The 19,311-nt window shown below is 33.3% G+C and overlaps 1 protein-coding gene across 1 annotated transcript in view; it reads right to left on the bottom strand.

Moving 5' to 3' along the window:
* LOC134694024 (nephrocystin-3-like) overlaps window positions 1–19,311 on the bottom strand; it is a 64,080-nt gene that overhangs the window by 41,975 nt on the left and 2,794 nt on the right. The window contains exons 2-12 of the mRNA XM_063555027.1: window positions 18,261–18,557; window positions 14,984–15,197; window positions 14,481–14,622; window positions 12,907–13,056; window positions 11,670–11,803; window positions 11,284–11,382; window positions 10,680–10,765; window positions 8,401–8,484; window positions 7,810–7,951; window positions 7,404–7,568; window positions 6,686–6,789 (exon numbers count right to left, since the gene is read on the bottom strand). Coding sequence (XP_063411097.1) covers window positions 6,686–6,789; window positions 7,404–7,568; window positions 7,810–7,951; window positions 8,401–8,484; window positions 10,680–10,765; window positions 11,284–11,382; window positions 11,670–11,803; window positions 12,907–13,056; window positions 14,481–14,622; window positions 14,984–15,197; window positions 18,261–18,505 — 1,565 coding nt within the window. The 5' untranslated portion in view covers window positions 18,506–18,557. The remainder of the gene's footprint in view (window positions 1–6,685; window positions 6,790–7,403; window positions 7,569–7,809; window positions 7,952–8,400; window positions 8,485–10,679; window positions 10,766–11,283; window positions 11,383–11,669; window positions 11,804–12,906; window positions 13,057–14,480; window positions 14,623–14,983; window positions 15,198–18,260; window positions 18,558–19,311) is intronic.

Here is a 19,311-nt window from a genome sequence, read left to right as displayed (position 1 = left end):
ATGTTTTTCTCAAATAATATATATATATATATATATAACTCGTCTATATATATATATATAAATTAAATTAAATTTCGAAATGCTCTTAAAGTCCGTTAAAGTCCTTTGAAGGACTTTAAGAGCATTTCGAAATTTTATTTTATTTATATTTCTACTAGTGTGGACACAGAATTAAATTTTTAGTATATATATATATATATATAAGTACGTCTGAGTCAGTGACAACTCTACAACAGATGTATCCATCGGATCACCAGCAATGATGGTGATACATGGCTGTGTACATAATGTATATACAACTCGTCTAAACATAAACCCAACAATGTTAGATCTGTAAATTTGCTTTCGCAAATTTTTTGTTCCTGTCACCCTCGCGGGATTCGAACCCATGCTACTGAGATATCGTGACACCAAATCGCCTGCACTGCTACCGTCCCGCTAGACCACATGACCACCTGGGCTTCACAAAAATAAAGCTTTCAGTGGCCGTGTGTTACCTTTCCTTGTCAGTTTTAATCTAGCAGCGTACTACAGTACATGATATATAAGGCATGGAGATGTTATTGTTACAGATCAGCTCAATTATCTATAGTAAAGGATCCTACAAATTATTGCAAGATACAGTCACAGAAAATAATTATATTTATAAGTACGTCTGAGTCAGTGACAACTCTACAACAGATGTATCCATCCGATCACCATCAATGATGGTGATACATGGCTGTGTACATAATGTATATACAACTGGTCTAAACATCAACCAAGCAATGTTAGATCTGTAAATTTGCTTTCGCAAATTTTTTGTTCTTCCCTCGCGGGATTCGAACCCATGCTACTGAGATATCGTGACACCAAATCGCCTGCACTGCAGCCGTCCTGCTAGACCACAAGACCACCTGGGCTTCACAAAAATAAAGCTTTCGGTTGCTGTGTGTTACCTTTCCTCGTCAGTTTTAATCTAGCGGCGTACTACAGTGCATGATATATAAGGCATGGAGATGTTATTGTTACAGATCAGCTCAATTATCTATAGTAAAGGATCCTACAAATTAATGCAAGATACAGTCACAGAAAATAATTATATTTATAAGTACGTCTGAGTCAGTGACAACTCTACAACAGATGTATCCATCTGATCACCAGCAATGATGGTGATACATGGCTGTGTACATAATGTATATACAACTCGTCTAAACATCAACCCATCAATGTTAGATCTGTAAATTTGCTTTCACAAATTTTTTGTTCTTCCCTCGCGGGATTCGAACCCATGCTACTGAGATATCATGACACCAAATTGCCTGCACTGCAGCCGTCCCGCTAGACCACACAACCACCTGGGCTTCACAATAATAAAGCTTTCGGTGGCCGGGTGTTACCTTTCCTCGTCAGTTTTAATCTAGCGGCGTACTACAGTACATGATATATCAGGCATGGAGATGTTATTGTTACAGATCAGCTCAATTATCTATAGTAAAGGATCCTACAAATTAATGCAAGATACAGTCACAGAAAATAATTATATTTATAAGTACGTCTGAGTCAGTGACAACTCTACAACAGATGTATCCATCGGATCACCAGCAATGATAGTGATACATGGCTGTGTACATAATGTATATACAACTCGTCTAAACATCAACCCAACAATGTTAGATCTGTAAATTTCCCACGAGGGATGAACAAAAAATTTGCGAAAGCAAATTTACAACATTGTTGGGTTGATGTTTAGACGAGTTGTATATACATATATATATATACAACTCGTCTAAACATCAACCCAACAATGTTAGACATTGTTGGGTTGATGTTTAGACGACTTGTATATACATATATATATATACAACTCGTCTAAACATCAACCCAACAATGTTAGATCTGTAAATCTGCTTTCGCAAATTTTTGGTTCTTCCCTCGCCGGGATTCGAACCCATGCTACTGTGATATCGTGACACCAAATCGCCTGCACTGCAGCCGTCCCGCTAGACCACACGACCACCTGGGCTCTCAAAAAAAGAGCTTTCGGTGGCCATATGTTACCTTTCCACGTCAGTTTTAATCTAGCGGCGTACTACAGTACATGATATATAAGGCATGAAGATGTTATGGTTACAGATCAGCTAAATTATCTATAGTAAAGGATCCTACAAATTAATGTAAGATACAGTCACAGAAAATAATTATATTCATAAGTACGTCTGAGTCAGTGACAACCCTACAACAGATGTGTCCATCGGATCGCCATCAATGATGGTGATACATGGCTGTGTACATAATGTATATACAACTCATCTAAACATCAACCCAACAATGTTAGATCTGTAAATTTGCTTTCGCAATCATAACATCTTCATGCCTTATATATCATGTACTGTAGTACGCCGCTAGATTAAAACTGACGTGGAAAGGTAACATATGGCCACCGAAAGCTCTTTTTTTGAGAGCCCAGGTGGTCGTGTGGTCTAGCGGGACGGCTGCAGTGCAGGCGATTTGGTGTCACGATATCACAGTAGCATGGGTTCGAATCCCGGCGAGGGAAGAACCATAAATTTGCGAAAGCAAATTTACAGATCTAACATTGTTGGGTTGATGTTTAGACCAGTTGTATATACATTATGTACACAGCCATGTATCACCATCATTGATGGCGATCCGATGGACACATCTGTTGTAGGGTTGTCACTGACTCAGACGTACATATATATATATATATAATTATATTCATAAGTACGTCTGAGTCAGTGACAACCCTACAACAGATGTGTCCATCGGATCGCCATCAATGATGGTGATACATGGCTGTGTACATAATGTATATACAACTCATCTAAACATCAACCCAACAATGTTAGATCTGTAAACTGACGTGGAAAAGTAACATATGGCCACCGAAAGCTCTTTTTTTGAGAGCCCAGGTGGTCGTGTGGTCTAGCGGGACGGCTGCAGTGCAGGCGATTTGGTGTCACGATATCACAGTAGCATGGGTTCGAATCCCGGCGAGGGAAGAACCAAAAAAATTTGCGAAAGCAAATTTACAGATCTAACATTGTTGGGTTGATGTTAAGACGAGTTGTATATACATTATGTACACAGCCATGTATCACCATCATTGATGGCGATCCGATGGATACATCTGTTGTAGGGTTGTCACTGACTCAGACGTACTTATGAATATAATTATTTTCTGTGACTGTATCTTACATTAATTTGTAGGATCCTTTACTATAGATAATTTAGCTGATCTGTAACAATAACATCTTCATGCCTTATATATCATGTACTGTAGTACGCCGCTAGATTAAAACTGACGTGGAAAAGTAACATATGGCCACCGAAAGCTCTTTTTTTGAGAGCCCAGGTGGTCGTGTGGTCTAGCGGGACGGCTGCAGTGCAGGCGATTTGGTGTCACGATATCACAGTAGCATGGGTTCGAATCCCGGCGAGGGAAGAACCAAAAAAATTTGCGAAAGCAAATTTACAGATCTAACATTGTTGGGTTGATGTTAAGACGAGTTGTATATATATATATATATATATATGTTAAAAATATGACAAAAAAAAACAACCTTCATAAATATTTTGAAATTTGGAATTGGAAGATTCTTGTCTTTATAGGAAATGTACATTCAGAGAGTTCCATAAACTTGAACACATTATTGGTTACAACTAGAAAAATTCTTGTTTATTTTGTCCCTTTTTTGGCCCAAATTTTCTAGATGTTTGGGAGAATTACCTCAACACTCAATCCCAGCCTTCCCTATGTGGTATGAAAGTATTCTTAATGGGTATAACATGTGAGACTTTTCTTGTCTCAATCATAAATGAAACTAAATCTGTAAATCTTATATCATGAAAAAAATAGCAATAAAACTATTAAAGCTAAATCAATAAAAAAAGGTCTTCTTCACAATTTGATCCTACTTTAAGTTTTTATAATGAAAAATAAAACTCAAAGAAACTCCTTATTGCAAGAGACAAAGTCGTATAAATGTCATTAAATATAAAACAATGACCTCCAGTAATGTTGCATCACCAGGGATCTCCATGGCCTGTTTAACGTTGGCGCCTCGCCATCGTTCAAATGTCTGGCGCCATCGTCAAATGACTCCCGCCATCATTAAATTGTCTTGCGCCATCTTTAAATTGTCTTCCGCCATCGTTCAAAACTTCATCGTTTTTTGTAGCCCGACGCCATTTTTTTTATCAATTATAATCAAATGCATGTAATTGCATAATCCTTAGGCTTTTTATGTTATAATCCGATACAGTTCTAACGCCTGAGGGATATCCGGATTAAGATCGCTAATCACTTGTACCTGAGCTTGTACAGGTAGATCAACTAACCAGACAGGAGAATAGTAAATACTACATGTATCTGAGGATAGACGATCCATTTGTCGAATTAATTAAACTAAGTTTCAGCAAATGATTATGACAATTTAGATTAAATATATAAATTAATAATCCAGTTACAAAGAAAACAGTTTAACCAGTCTAACACGTGCTTTATTTTGACTTATGCAATCAGCATCCCCCTTTTTTGAGAAGTACAAAATAAGACGCAAAACAGTAAAATATTTCATCGCAAATAACTCGAGTACTACTGTAACGATAATTTAGAATTACTTTAAAAGTTTAAAAGTAAAAACTTAAATATTTCCTGTAAAGAAATATCTTATCGTAATTCCGAATTCATTTCGTATATTACAATCCAATTGATACATCCCGTTTCCGGTTTCTATTCAGACTCGAAAGATGCATGTTGCACAGCATCAATTTGCCAGATAAAGTAATTAAAAACCTTTTCATTTGTCGACGTTTGCTTTACAAATCTCTTTAACCTTTTACATAACCCGTACAAATCGTTTTGTTGTTGCTGCTAATCAGCCATACCGGTAATGGGTTCTGAATTTGAAAGTGTCCATGAAAAATAAGCTCCACATCATATGATTTTTAACCCCCATAACAATTACCAAAAATACAAGAAATCTACATGGGGACCTTCATGACAGCTTTTGGTCATTCTCGACTAAGGGGGGACCATGAAGACTTGGCATTTGAATGGTTAAAAACGGCAATAAATAAAAATATTGATACTTCTAATTCTATAATGAAAATTCAAATAAATATAATTTATAATTAGCATGTTCACCATTCCTTGTATGGAGGGATATAATACTTTCGATCGCGCTACACTGTATAGCGTAGACACGGTTTGTAATGGTGAAAGTTCCTCCATCGTTCAATTTTCATCCATGGAGATCCCTGATCACACCAAATATCCTCCACACTTTATCATATTATTCTGAATGATAAGATCACACTTAAGACATTTCTGAAACTGTCAAAATCAACACTTTAGAGTGGTCTTCCAAGACTTTCTGATTCAATAATTCCAAAACATGCTTATATGGAATCAATAGATTATCAAAATAGTAGAAAACATTACTTAATGTTTAACAGACATTCTATTTTCATCTTTCGATGTCAATGGTTGCTGTCTAAGGATGTTGAATTCAGGAAATTGGATCTGACAAGACAAGAAATAGAGTACACCCTTATTATATTGTATAATACCAGATCATTTTCATATCAGGTTTACTAACAATTTTGGGCAGAAGAAGAGGTATTTAAAATAATCCTTATTTTTCATGTTTCTTTGTCTGGTTCAATTGTATTCGGAAAGAATTGCAAAGAGAAAATTTTGCATGAAAATGCAAACCATATGTCAGAACGTATTGCAAAAATTCCCCAAAAATATCCAATGGCTGCTACCTAAAAAGAAAACTTTTAATTTTATACTTTTTGCTTTTTACTTTGCAAAATAACAAAAAAACAACGATTAATTCAATAAACTAGAGGCTCTAAAGAGCCTGTGTCGCTCACCTTGGTCTATGTGAATATTAAACAAAGGAAGCAGATGGATTCCTGATAAAATTGTGTTTTGGTGATGGTGATGTGTTTGTACATCTTACTTTACTAAACAGTCTTGCTGCTTACAATTATCTCTATCTAAATGAACTTGGCCCAGTAGTTTCAGTGGAAAATGTTAATAAAAATTTACAAATTTTATGAAAATTGTTAAAAATTGACTATAAAGGACAATAACTCCTTAGGGGGTCAATTGACCATTTCGTTCATATTGACTTATTTGTCAATCTTACTTTGCTGAACATTATTGCTGTTTACAGTTTATCTCTATCTATAATAATATTCAAGATAATAACCAAAAACAGCAAAATTTCCTTAAAATTACCAATTCAGGGGCAGCAACCCAACAACAGGTTGTCTGATTCATCTCAAAATTTCAGGGCAGATAGATCTTGACCTGATAAACAATTTTACCCCCTGTCAGATTTGCTCTAAATTTGGTTTTTGAGTTATAAGCCAAAAACTGCATTTTACCCCTATGTTCTATTTTTAGCCATGGTGGCCATCTTGGTTGGTTGACGGGGTCACCAGACACAATTTTTAAACTAGAAACCCTAATGATGATTTTTGCCATGTTTGGTTACATTTGACCCAGCAGTTTCAGAGGAGAAGATTTTTGTAAAAGTTAACGACAAATGATGACGGACGCCCTTTTGGCCAGGTGAGCTAAAAACCTAACCAAACAGGCTCAAGAGAAGATTTTTTATTTCAAAACTTATCCCCTGAGTTAAATAAAGTATTATCTAGTACTCACCATTTGGCTAGAAGAAGAGATCTTCCACACCCTGATGGGCCTAAAATCAACAATGGTGGCAATGGTCCTGCTGACAACACATGACCATTCAGTCTCTCGTAATGCTGAAAAAACGACAAATCTATAATGGTACATGTTTTCCTTGTTTTTGTGTATTTACTTTGGAATCATTATTATTTGTTGGATACCAATTTTTGTGGTTTTCATAGGTAGAGGTGAACCACAAATTTAGATTTTCAACAAATTACAAATATTCTACTAGGTTGTACTTAAGCAAAACCACAAAATTACATATCCATGAAAAGGCCAGTTTTCCACTATCTAGGAAAATTGGTACCCAGGAAAATAAATGAATCCACAGTAGTTTATTCTCTCATTGACATAAAGACCAACATCTGTTTTTTGTTCATTAATAAAGAACATTAAAATTATTTAAAATTTGGAAACTTGGGGAATCTGTTTCTATGTATATGATTTTTAGATAATAAACAGACAAACTAATCATTCCAATGATCTACAACCAACATATTTTTATGAGATTTCGTCAGGCATGGTTGCCATTATTCGTGATGTCAAAATAAGAAACTCAGAGAAAAACATGAAAATTTGACATCGGGATTTAACCAATGAAGAACTGAGATCAAAGGAACCATATGTTGATGAAATAAAAATTATCAACAGGTCAGGAAAACATAAATTGATATAAACAAATTAATACCCTTTCAAATCCTAATTCACAACTTGAGCTTTTAGCTAGATTGATAGCTTCTAGTTGTTCATTGTCACTTTGTACATCCCAAACATGGCCGCCACATAACTGGTCTGGACCATCATCCTCATTCTCATCCTCTTCCCCTTCTGCTCTCGATTCCAACCCAATCTCCTGTAATAAATATCAAGTGTGGATACACAAAAATGTCTTGTGAAATCTAATTTTTCATGAATCTTTAGGATGTTTGCTCCTGTTTCAGATTTTTGGCCAGATTAAGGGAGTCCTCTGGTTTTATCCATGTACTGCCATTAAAAATAATGTCCCCACTAACCCCTACTTTTCTTTTTACAATTTTATTACATATAGTTTTAAAAGCCATATTTGAAATGCTATAAAATTAAATGCTACTTACTGTGGATAGAATTTTTTCAATCTCTGAGCTAGCTTGCTCCACACCTCGACTAGGACTTGTATACCCATCTATGATCTTAGCTGTCTTCTTCTCTCTTATCTTTGATTTTAGGTCTTTAGCATCACTGTGACCGGTTTTGATCCTGTAATAAATAGTAAATAAACTCATGAGAGATACCAGAATCAACTTTTGTATTTACGCCAGACGCTTGTTTCATCTACAAAAAACTCATCAGTGACCCTCAAATCCAAAAAAGTTAAAAGGGCAAAATAAAGTACAAAGTTGAAGAGCATTGAGGACCAAAATTCCTAAAAGTTTTGCTAAATACAGCTTAGGTGATCTATTCCTGAGGTAGAAAAGCCTTAGTATTTCAAAAATTCAAAAGTTTTGTAAACAGTTAATTCATAAATATGACTGTCAGTGTAACACAAACTAGGTTCTCTATATGAGTTTTGAACAGACTTAGGATTCGACAGAAAGTAGAATTGAGTCCAGCTGGTACCAGACTTTCTTACAATGCAGGTTATAACTTTAAAGACAACTCTTCTTTATATTTAATAATATATTTAGGAATTAAATACTGATACTTACCCTTTAACATCCCTAAAACAGAATATCGCTGACTTGGCAGTTGGATTGTCTAAATATCCTATCTTATACTCTATACTTGTAAATCTGGAATATAAAGAATAAAAAATCTTTTAATATTTGTTCTCTTGATATAAATTAGTAAAATCAGAGGAATATAATGTGAGTATTTCTTGTAATAAAAACTCTTTTTAAAGTGATTATATAATTACTAGAATTTATTATGCTGTATGCACAAAACCTGACTTAGGGCTGTTCCAGAAAATACTATGTCCCCCCCAGGGAAGGCAATTTTTTAAAATATTATGTGGGTGGTTGTATTTGAAATACCAAAATGCAAAAGGAGTGCTGTTCTAATTAAATTTTATTTCTGTGGGTGGTGGGTGTTGAAAAAGGTGCCGTCCCTGGGGGGGACATAGTATTTTCTGGAACAGCCCTTACATATAAATTGTCAAAAAAATTATCAAGTTTTTTTCATAACATTTTTTAAACCGTTATGCATTTACTTATTTACTAGACTAAAAACTGACAAGAATATACAAATAGATTTGATATGCTATAAACATCCTTTCTTATCATGATTCAAATCAATTTTTAAATCTTTAGATAAATGTTTTCACTTAGAGCCTTAAGGGCGTACGATACAGTTACAGGGGAGGTAATGACGTTGCTAACGTAAAATGTTATTTTCGCGACGTCAAACTGTGAGAAATCGGGAAAAGATGCATTTTTCAACTGATTTAATTTGATAGCGAGTGCATGGACCCCTATTTTTCAAAACAACATTTTGTTTCACTTTGCAATGAGATTATGTGGACCAAATTTTATAAAACTCTAAAAGTGCAATTTTTTTAATTTTGAAAAATATACAGCAAAAAATGAAGTTTTTTTCTCAATTCATGAGTTATTTCTGAATAAAAAATGCATAAATTTTAAGGATATTTATGAAATACAGAAGTTACAAATTATTTAACAAAAATCAATTTGTGTTTATCTTTTAAAACAAAAAAGTTATGTCTTTCTTTCGAAAAGGAAAATACGGCCACAAATCCGAATTTTGAGCAAATATACCAAATTTCGACCTCATTTAACTCAAAAAGTAGCACATGAATGTATATTTTTTATCACATATTTGATTTAATCAGGCAAAAAATAGCCTATTTGGAAATTTTCATCAAACTTTAAGTACGGGATCAAAACTGTATCGTATGCCCTTAACATTACCAATGATCCTTGACAATGAGAATTTTTTTTTAACATGGCTGCTGGATAAGAATCTCTGGTCAAAATGTAACAAGCCCATCAATTTTGCAATAAGCAGTGCAGCACATATTGTGGATTCATATATTTTTCTGGTAATCATTTTTGGTGGAAATGATGAAAAACTGTATTTTCATGCATAATTAATTATGCCAATGTGTGCATTCAAGCCTTAAGAAAATGTGTATTTTTTTAGCAACAATTAAATTTGTGGTTCACCTTAGTAAATCATGAATTATCATGAATCTTTAATGAAGTAGTCATTTTTGTGTCTGTCCCAAGTCAGCTTAGTCTTGTATGATTTGTTTTTATTTAAGTTCATTTATGTTTTTTTTAGTTTAGCATGATGTTTATTTTCACTGAACTAGTACACATTTTTGTTTAAGTGCATACGATACAGTTTTGATCCTGTATTTACAAGTTTGTGAAAATTTGCATATAGGCTATTTTTTACCTGATTAAATCAAATATGTATTAAAAAATATACCTTCATGTGCTACTTTTTGAGTAAAATGAGGTCGACATTTTGTATATTTACTCAAAACTCAGATTTTCGGCCATAACTTTTTTTTCGAAAGATAGACATAACCTTTTTGTTATAAAAGATAAACACAAATTGTTTTTTGTTAAATAATCGGTAATTTCTGTATTTCATAAGTATTCTAAATAATTATGCATTCTTTATTAAAAAATAACTCATATTTATCAAATGTTCATGAATAGAGGGAAATACGTCATTTTTTGCTGCATGTTTATCAAAATAAAAAAAAATCCTCTATTTACAGTTTTATAAAATTTGGGTCAACTAATCTCGCTGCAAAATGAAACAAATTGCTGTTTTGAAAAATAGGGGTCCATGAACTCGTTTTCAAATTAAATCAGTTTGAATGATAAAAATCATTCGAAAAATGCATCTTTTCCCGATATGCCACAGTTTGACGTCGCGAAAATAACATTTTACGTTAGCAACGTCATTACCTCCCCTGTAACTGTATTGTATGCCCTTAAAGGTTTAAACTTACTTATCAGTTGAATCTCCTAAGAAAGCCAAAAATATACAGGATTTGGATATCTGTTGTTTTCTGGAAATCTGTTGATGCCATAAGAACTGTAAGAAAAAATACAATTACAAGTGAGTATGACTACTGTTTGGTGATGATGTTTAACGCCACTTTCAACATTATTGGCTATATTGGGCGAGCAGTTATTTTAATTGGTGGAGGAAGCAGTAGTGACTTAGAGAAACATGACTTTGAGCAGCAAAACTGACAATCCAAGTCAATTGGATTGGAGTAGAATGCACTTGCCAAAAGCAGGGTTGAACTCGCAACTTCTTTGTTGACCAGTAAAAGATAAAGAAGATGAACTACTGAACTGTTTTACATTGTCATTTTGAGATCTTTTATAGCTGGCTTTGCTCATTGTTGAAGGCCGTACAGTGACCTATAGTTGTTATTTTCTGAGTCATTTGGTCTCTGGTGGAGAGTTGTCTCATTAGCAATCATACCACATCTTCCTTTTTTATATTTGGCCATCAAGATACCATTGAAGTAAGTAAATCTAATGTTGAATCATGGTCTGCAACATACTGGGTAAGATGAAATGTATGTCTAACTATATGTATACCTGTTGTGATACTGTAGATGTGTCATCGTAAGGTAGGTGTGCCATCACTAAACTTCTGCCCTCTGTTTCACACATGGCCTGCAGACGTGGATAATAATCCTAAAACAAAAACAGAATTTTTAACAGTAACTGCAAGGGGAAGACAATCAGTAACACTGGTTTGAATATAGTCCACAAACATTATTTATTTTAATGATTTTTTTAACTTGACTCCTTAAAATCATGTTCATTGATAATGAACTGTTGAATCAATGAATCAGGCATCACTATTAAATGTGCAAAAATCTTTCTGTCTGAATACAAAAATGCATAGACCAGGATTTTAAACTATAAGCAAAAGTGATATTAATCATTAGCATGGAACTCAAAGACAGTAGTAACCATACCTTGATCAAGATTTCAACTTCAGTATGTGTATCTCTGGGAGCTGATATGTAGATTCTAAGTACAGGACTGAGTGAATGTTCAGGAACACTAGGTAAATTTTGTGACAAATTGGATAACACAGTACTCCAGTCCTCTGTAAGTATATATATTTATATTTTCAATTAAACAAATATCCAACAGTGTCTAATGATACAGATTTCAGCAAATACTTTTAGGTCGAGTGATTTACAGTCATTTTATTTGCATGAATTCACTAAGAGCTAATATTTTTTAAAGGTGGTATGGGAGTCTAAAATAAAAATGCGTAGTATCTATTGATATATGTTGAAAAATATAATAAAAATGATAGGTCACCGCGCATTTTCTCAAGCTACAGGTCGTGACAAAATGACACATTTTGTATGGATTATACAGAAAAAAACACCATTTTGTGATTAGAAACTTAACAAAATGATAGAATTGTTAAAAACTTAAGAAAAAGATAGGGTCACTGTACGTTTTTTTTCCGTTTAAAATACAAAATAGGAAAATTTCATGTAGAATCCTTAAGAAAATGCACTGTTTTAGAGTTACCTCCCCCTGAAATATCAATTTATTCATTTTTTAAAACAACCAAAACTAATCAATATTTGCAAAAATATTAATATTTGTAAGTTAGTTTCTTATAAATTGGTTCTTTAAAATGAAAATTCACATAAAATATCTGCGTTCCTGCATCACATTTTGCTAACTTGATAGAAAATATGGACCTTTGGTTCTCTGTTTTTTACAATCCAAGATGGAGGAAGACACCCACACCACCTTGATATATAAGTTAACAGATACTTTTACAATCTCAACTTGATTACCTTTCTCACTTTCCCCGTACCGGCTCAAGCGAGAAAATCAATTTTATTGAGATAATCAACAATAATCTATAATGATACAATTATTGAACCCTACAAACAAGAAAGACAACTCTTGATAAAAAAATATGTTTGAATCAACATAAGGTCAAAGGGAGATAACTATTTTAAAATTACTATAAATTAAGAAATTATTGCATGGTTTTTATTAATGACAATAATGTGACAATGGTGATGAGTATTGCAATAAAAAAGGAAACAGATTTTGATATATTTGATACAAATATCTGAATGCAGTTTTCCCAAATACCAATAACAAATCTGGCATTTTTTCCCCATCTTCAAAATAGCCAAAACAAAAATGCACCTAATAATTTCTTATAAACATTACCTTTATTGACATTGGTAAACATGCCTTCTGGCTCTACCATACTATGGACAAACTCTGGTAACCTTGGTGATGGTTGTTGTAGCTGCATTGTACTACTGAGGGATGGCTCTCCATCCATATTGGGCCACCACTCACCAGGGTTGTTGTTACCTGTGGTGCAAAAAAATTGTCTTATAGCAAGCTCTGTTGTACTGTGATTATTTTTTATGTATGTCTTGCTAGATGTTAGTGGTTGTTTTGCGATTCAGGCTGATTTGATGCCCAATTGCCAACTGATTTTTATAGCTTGTTCTTATATTATCATTTTACACAACTGTCAGGTTGACTGCACACAAACATACTTAAGGTGGTACCTAAAACTACAGGGAGATAACTCTGTAAAATCAGTTAAACGTTTTGATTACGTTGTGTTGTTAAGGGAATATTTAGCTTCTCTTTGATCAAATTAAGTATGTGTCAAACTGCTATATAACCAGTGTAAATTTTCTGATTAAACGGTTGGTTCAAAATTTTTGAAATATTTATATTTCAGTCAAAGTTTTAAGAAAATTAAACAAGCAAAATCAATTTCAGTTAAGGTGTTTGGGTACCACCTTAAGTCATGCACATTTTTTTGCTTGGCACAAGTCAGAAACTTGAAATTCATTGGTTGCAATTGGTTCGTAATAAAAAAAAAAATTTGTTTCTTGTTTTGTCATAAACGAGCAGGTTTTTTTTGTCTGAATTGTTTCACATTTATATCATATTGAAATCTTCTATAACTGACTATACGGTATTGAATTTATTGAATTTTGAAAGCCATATGGTGACATAGAGCTGCTTAAATATATGTCATTTGGATAATTTTTGACAGCTGTCTACTTGGAATTCATACCTCACCAACTTATTGTATGTTTACCACTTAAAGCAATATTTGTCAACCCATAAATCATAAGTAATTTTGGTCGATTAAAAAAGCAAGGTGAAAGATATCAGAGGGACATTCAAACTCATAAATCAAAAATAAACTGACATTGCTAAAAATAAAAAGACAAACAAGACAAACAATAGTACACAAAACACAACATAGAAAAAATAGAGACTTAGGAACACAAAGACCACCAAAAACTGGGGATGATATCAGGCACTCAAGAAGGGTACTGCACATATCCTGCTCCACATGCAGCACCTGTCATGTTGCTCATGTGAGAACAAACCCTTCTGTCAATTAGGTTCATCTTATCAACAAATGTTTTTGCAATGTCTTCGATAAAATTATTAAAAGTTTCAGGTTTAAATTTATGTTCTATTTATGGAATGAGGTGGGTCTCATTGGGGTCTAAGTGTGACAGGGGATTGCCTTTTTTGTAAGCGTGACACGTGAAAGTCAAACTATTGTGCCAGAAAAATGGGAAATGATTTATAGCAGGACACAGGAAATTACAAAAAAATGAGAATTGCTTAGGTACATAGTGTAAGCGGGATATGGGAATCTGACAAAAAAAGTAAGCGAGATCCGGGATCAGAACCCCACAATGAGACCCCCAATGAGTGGTAAGGTCAATAACAAAAAGAGCATAATTGTCTCTACATACTATTTTCATCATATTCCTGTCTGGACTGAGCATCAACATCCTCTATGGAATAACCTAAAGCAATTTTGGCCAGTTTATTTTCCAACCTTCTTTTTTCTCTTAAGATATTCTGTAACTCTCTCTCCATAGTTTCTCGGAAAATCTGAAGAAAAATGTATATTCATAAAATTATCAAAAAAGAAATTTGAATATGTTTCTAATTCTCTCCCCTCCCAATTTGATTCTGCACTGTTTGACAATTAGTCTCTATGCTAGAAAACACCATTCAGACCCCTATTCATATTACATAACTGTGTTATATATACAAGTAGGGCCGATCAGAAATGGAATTGAATGCCTTTTTTTTTTAGTGTCAAAATCTATCTAAAAAAGAATTACTCAGATGACTCCTAACAAGATATAAATAAGATAAAACAAGAAATAAATTGAACAAAATTATTCTATGATACAGTCAACCTTTACTAAATATTTCACAAAAAGAAGTTTAAAATTAATAGTATTACTTTAAAATTTCTCTGCAGTTTTCCGCGTTCATCTTCAAAAGTAGCAGCTCTGATCAATGCATGTTGTTCTGCCTCTAGTGACATATCTCTCTCGCCACGGAGGTTAGTACACGTTTTCTGTAATACTACTAATTCTGCCTTCAGTTTCTTATTTTCTCTAATTAGTTGCTGTTCTTTCCTACTTGAGTTCGCCATTTCATTGTCTTTATTGATTCTGAAATATGTAATTAGGCAATGAATAAAAATTTTTGTGAAAATACCTCAATAAATATCATTTATTTTCATTTTTTTCTCTAATTAGTTACTGTTGTTTCCTGAATATGTTGGCAATCTTATTGTCTTAATCAATTCTGAAATACATATCCTCTGGAAATGAATGATATTTTTTGTAAAAATACTGTAAACATTTTTTTTCCTTCATATTTTCTATAAGTTTTCATGATTCTTTCATCTGCTCATCATGTTATTCATTTAATAATCTTCTGCATTTTGCATCCTCTCTACTTCTGTGTTCTCCATCTCTTCAGAAAGATAACTCTGGTAGGAAAGGGAAGTAACTTCATAAATGAAAATATTAAATACCTGTACATCTCAAACTCTTTTCTTATCCTCTCTACTTCTGTGTTCTCTATCTCTAAAGGAAGATAACTCTGGTAGGAAAGGGAAGTAACTTTATAAATGAAAATATTAAATACCTGTACATCTCAAACTCTTTTCTTATCCTCTCTACTTCTGTGTTCTCTATCTCTAAAGGAAGATAACTCTGGTAGGAAAGGGAAGTAACTTCATAAATGAAAATATTAAATACCTGTACATCTCAAACTCTTTTCTTATCCTCTCTACTTCTGTGTTCTCTATCTCTAAAGGAAGATAACTCTGGTAGGAAAGGGAAGTAACTTTATAAATGAAAATATTAAATACCTGTACATCTCAAACTCTTTTCTTATCTTCTCTACTTCTGTGTTCTCAATCTCTAAAGGAAGATAACTCTGGTAGGAAAGGGAAGTAACTTTATAAATGAAAATATTAAATACCTGTACATCTCAAACTCTTTTCTTATCCTCTCTACTTCTGTGTTCTCTATCTCTAAAGGAAGATAACTCTGGTAGGAAAGGGAAGTAACTTTATAAATGAAACTATTGAATACCTGTACATCTCAAACTCTTTTCTTATCCTCTCTACTTCTGTGTTCTCAATCTCTAAAGGAAGATAACTCTAGTAGGAAAGGGAAGTAACTTTCTAAATAAAAATATTGAATACCTGTACATCTCAAATTCTTTTCTTATCCTCTCTACTTCTGTTCTCTATCTCTAAAGAAAGATAACTCTGGTTGGAAAGGGAAGTAACTTTATAAATGAAACTACAGTGAAACTTCTCAAAACCGGCCGCCCGTCGGACCACGGGATTCGGCCGGTTTTCAGGGGTGGCCGGTTTAATGAATTTGAAACAAGAGTTACTTCCCTTCAATATAAGAGTTACTTCCCTTCAATATGTGTGCATTTGTTTTTTTTACCATGTATTGTACCTCAATCATAAAGTTTGTTTTGTTGTGTAAATTTAGCTTTGTATTCTAAATTGATTATGAAATAAATATTAAAACATCATTTGTATCTTTATTATTTTTTATTTTGCAGGAATAACAAATAAAATGCAACTATATAACAAAACAATTTTAATATCATTATATCATATTATGGAAAATTAAAATCTCCACTCATCGGTACAATACGATGTTCAGATAATACTCCATAAGCAAGGCATACACATTAAATCTTCACACCTCAAAAACTAATAACACACCTTTTAAAAAAACTAAAGAGGTTTAATAGATTTCAATAGATTATCCTGACGATAACGAATTACGATTAAATTGCAAAAGTCAAAGTGAGAGAATTATTTTTATAATTTGCCTAAATTTTTTTTTTTTTAAATGATCACATAAAGTAGCCAAGCTAAAACATTTAATGATAATTAACTTTCATCATTGATTAGCGTGGGTGAAGATCAAAATCTCTCAACCGATAATTTATTCTTATTCGGGTATTGATTTGACATTGACAGGTGAACACTATTCAGTGGCCATGCAGGTGTCTAATTGACCGGATTAACTTGTTTGTTTATATAACAGTATTATATATGGACTAATGATTACAAATGAGAAGGCCGGTTTTATGAGGTGATATTTTATTGATTTTGATTACACAAATACACAAATAAAGGCCGGTATCCGGTTTAAAGGGGTGGCCGGTTTTATAAGGTTACCTGACCGTTTATTTACATACACGCCGGCCGGGACTTGCGGTTTTGGCCGGTATGAAGGGAGAACCGGTATTAAGAGGGACCGGTTTAGAGAAGTTTCACTGTATTGAATACCTGTACATCTCAAACTCTTTTCTTATCCTCTCTACTTCTGTGTTCTCTATCTCTAAAGGAAGATAACTCTGGTTGGAAAGGGAAGTAACTTTATAAATGAAACTATTGAATACCTGTACATCTCAAACTCTTTTCTTATCCTCTCTACTTCTGTGTTCTCTATCTCTACAGAAAGATAACTCTGGTAGGAAAGGGAAGTAACTTTATAAATGAAACTATTGAATACCTGTACATCTCAAACTCTTTTCTTATCCTCTCTACTTCTGTGTTCTCTATCTCTACAGAAAGATAACTCTGGTAGGAAAGGGAAGTAACTTTATAAATGAAAATATTAAATACCTGTACATCTCAAACTCTTTTCTTATCCTCTCTACTTCTGTGTTCTCAATCTCTAAAGGAAGATAACTCTGGTAGGAAAGGGAAGTAACTTTATAAATGAAACTATTAAATACCTGTACATCTCAAACTCTTTTCTTATCCTCTCTACTTCTGTGTTCTCTATCTCTAAAGGAAGATAACTCTGGTTGGAAAGGGAAGTAACTTTATAAATAAAAATATTGAATACCTGTACATCTCAAACTCTTTTCTTATCCTCTCTACTTCTGTGTTATCAATCTCTAAAGGAAGATAACTCTGGTTGAAAAGGGAAGTAACTTTATAAATAAAAATATTGAATACCTGTACATCTCAAACTCTTTTCTTATCCTCTCTACTTCTGTGTTCTCAATCTCTAAAGGAAGATAACTCTGGTAGGAAAGGGAAGTAACTTCATAAATGAAAATATTGAATACCTGTACATCTCAAACTCTTTTCTTATCCTCTCTACTTCTGTGTTCTCTATCTCTAAAGGAAGACAACTCTAGTAGGAAAGGGAAGTAACTTTATAAATGAAAATATTGAATACCTGTACATCTCAAACTCTTTTCTTATCCTCTCTACTTCTGTGTTCTCTATCTCTACAGAAAGGGCTGAGCTAAGACTTCCTCCCTTTGGCCCTTTACGACTGGACCCACTTTTCAGACCAAGTCGTCCTCTTGGTCTAATTTCTATCGGTATTCTTTTGATGACACCTCTGCTGCTTCCATCCAGGTCCTTTCCAAGGATGTCATCATCCTCAGGATTATGTAGAAATGACCCCCCTGTTCCCATGGTCACAAAAGTTCAACAGAATCACATATCACCTTGGAATACTTTGTTGAAGCTAAAGAAAAATTAAAACAAATTAAATACATTTTACAGTAAAGGAAATTGTTTATTTTTCTCTTTGTTGATTGGCATGCTTCTGTGGATTCATTTATTTTCATGGAGTTCAATTTTTGTGGAACATGTACATGTGGATAGTGAAGAAAAATGCATTTTGGTGAATATTTGATTTCCTGGTTTTGCCAAATTCTACATACAAGCATATCAATAATTTGTACTTCTTTAGATCTGTATCAAAGTTCATTATACACACTAAATCTACAAAAATTGTTATCAGATAACAAATTCACAAAAACAAATTAAATACAGAAACAAGGATCAGTTATGAAAGTATTAGTTGAACATTTTTGCTGGTTCATGATGATTGATGACACATGTAATATTTTGGAACATTATGCAGTTATGAAAGTTGAACATTTTTTATGGTTCATGATGAGACAGATGACACCTTACCTGGTCTGAGAACACAGATATTTCGTAGTGCATTTTGACAATAAATAAAAATTTAAATAATACCACCTTCACTTTCTCAGTGTGTTGTACTACTTTTGGGACAGATTATATCAAAATTATAGAAAACTTCAGCAGCTCTAACTCAAAATATGGACAATTTATGTAAAGGTCAAGTAACAGTAAATGGGCTATGTCTTAGATTTCAGTAAAATTTGGCATACAACTCTGGCTCAATGAACTTCAACTGAAAATCGAAATAATAATACATTTATCTCAATTATCATTTGAAAATTACTGAT

The sequence above is a fragment of the Mytilus trossulus genome, chromosome 13, assembly GCF_036588685.1.
Source record: "Mytilus trossulus isolate FHL-02 chromosome 13, PNRI_Mtr1.1.1.hap1, whole genome shotgun sequence".
Taxonomy (NCBI): Eukaryota; Metazoa; Mollusca; class Bivalvia; order Mytilida; family Mytilidae; genus Mytilus; species Mytilus trossulus.
Note: the sequence above shows the minus strand (reverse complement) of the source record. Positions and strands in the feature narration are given on the sequence as shown.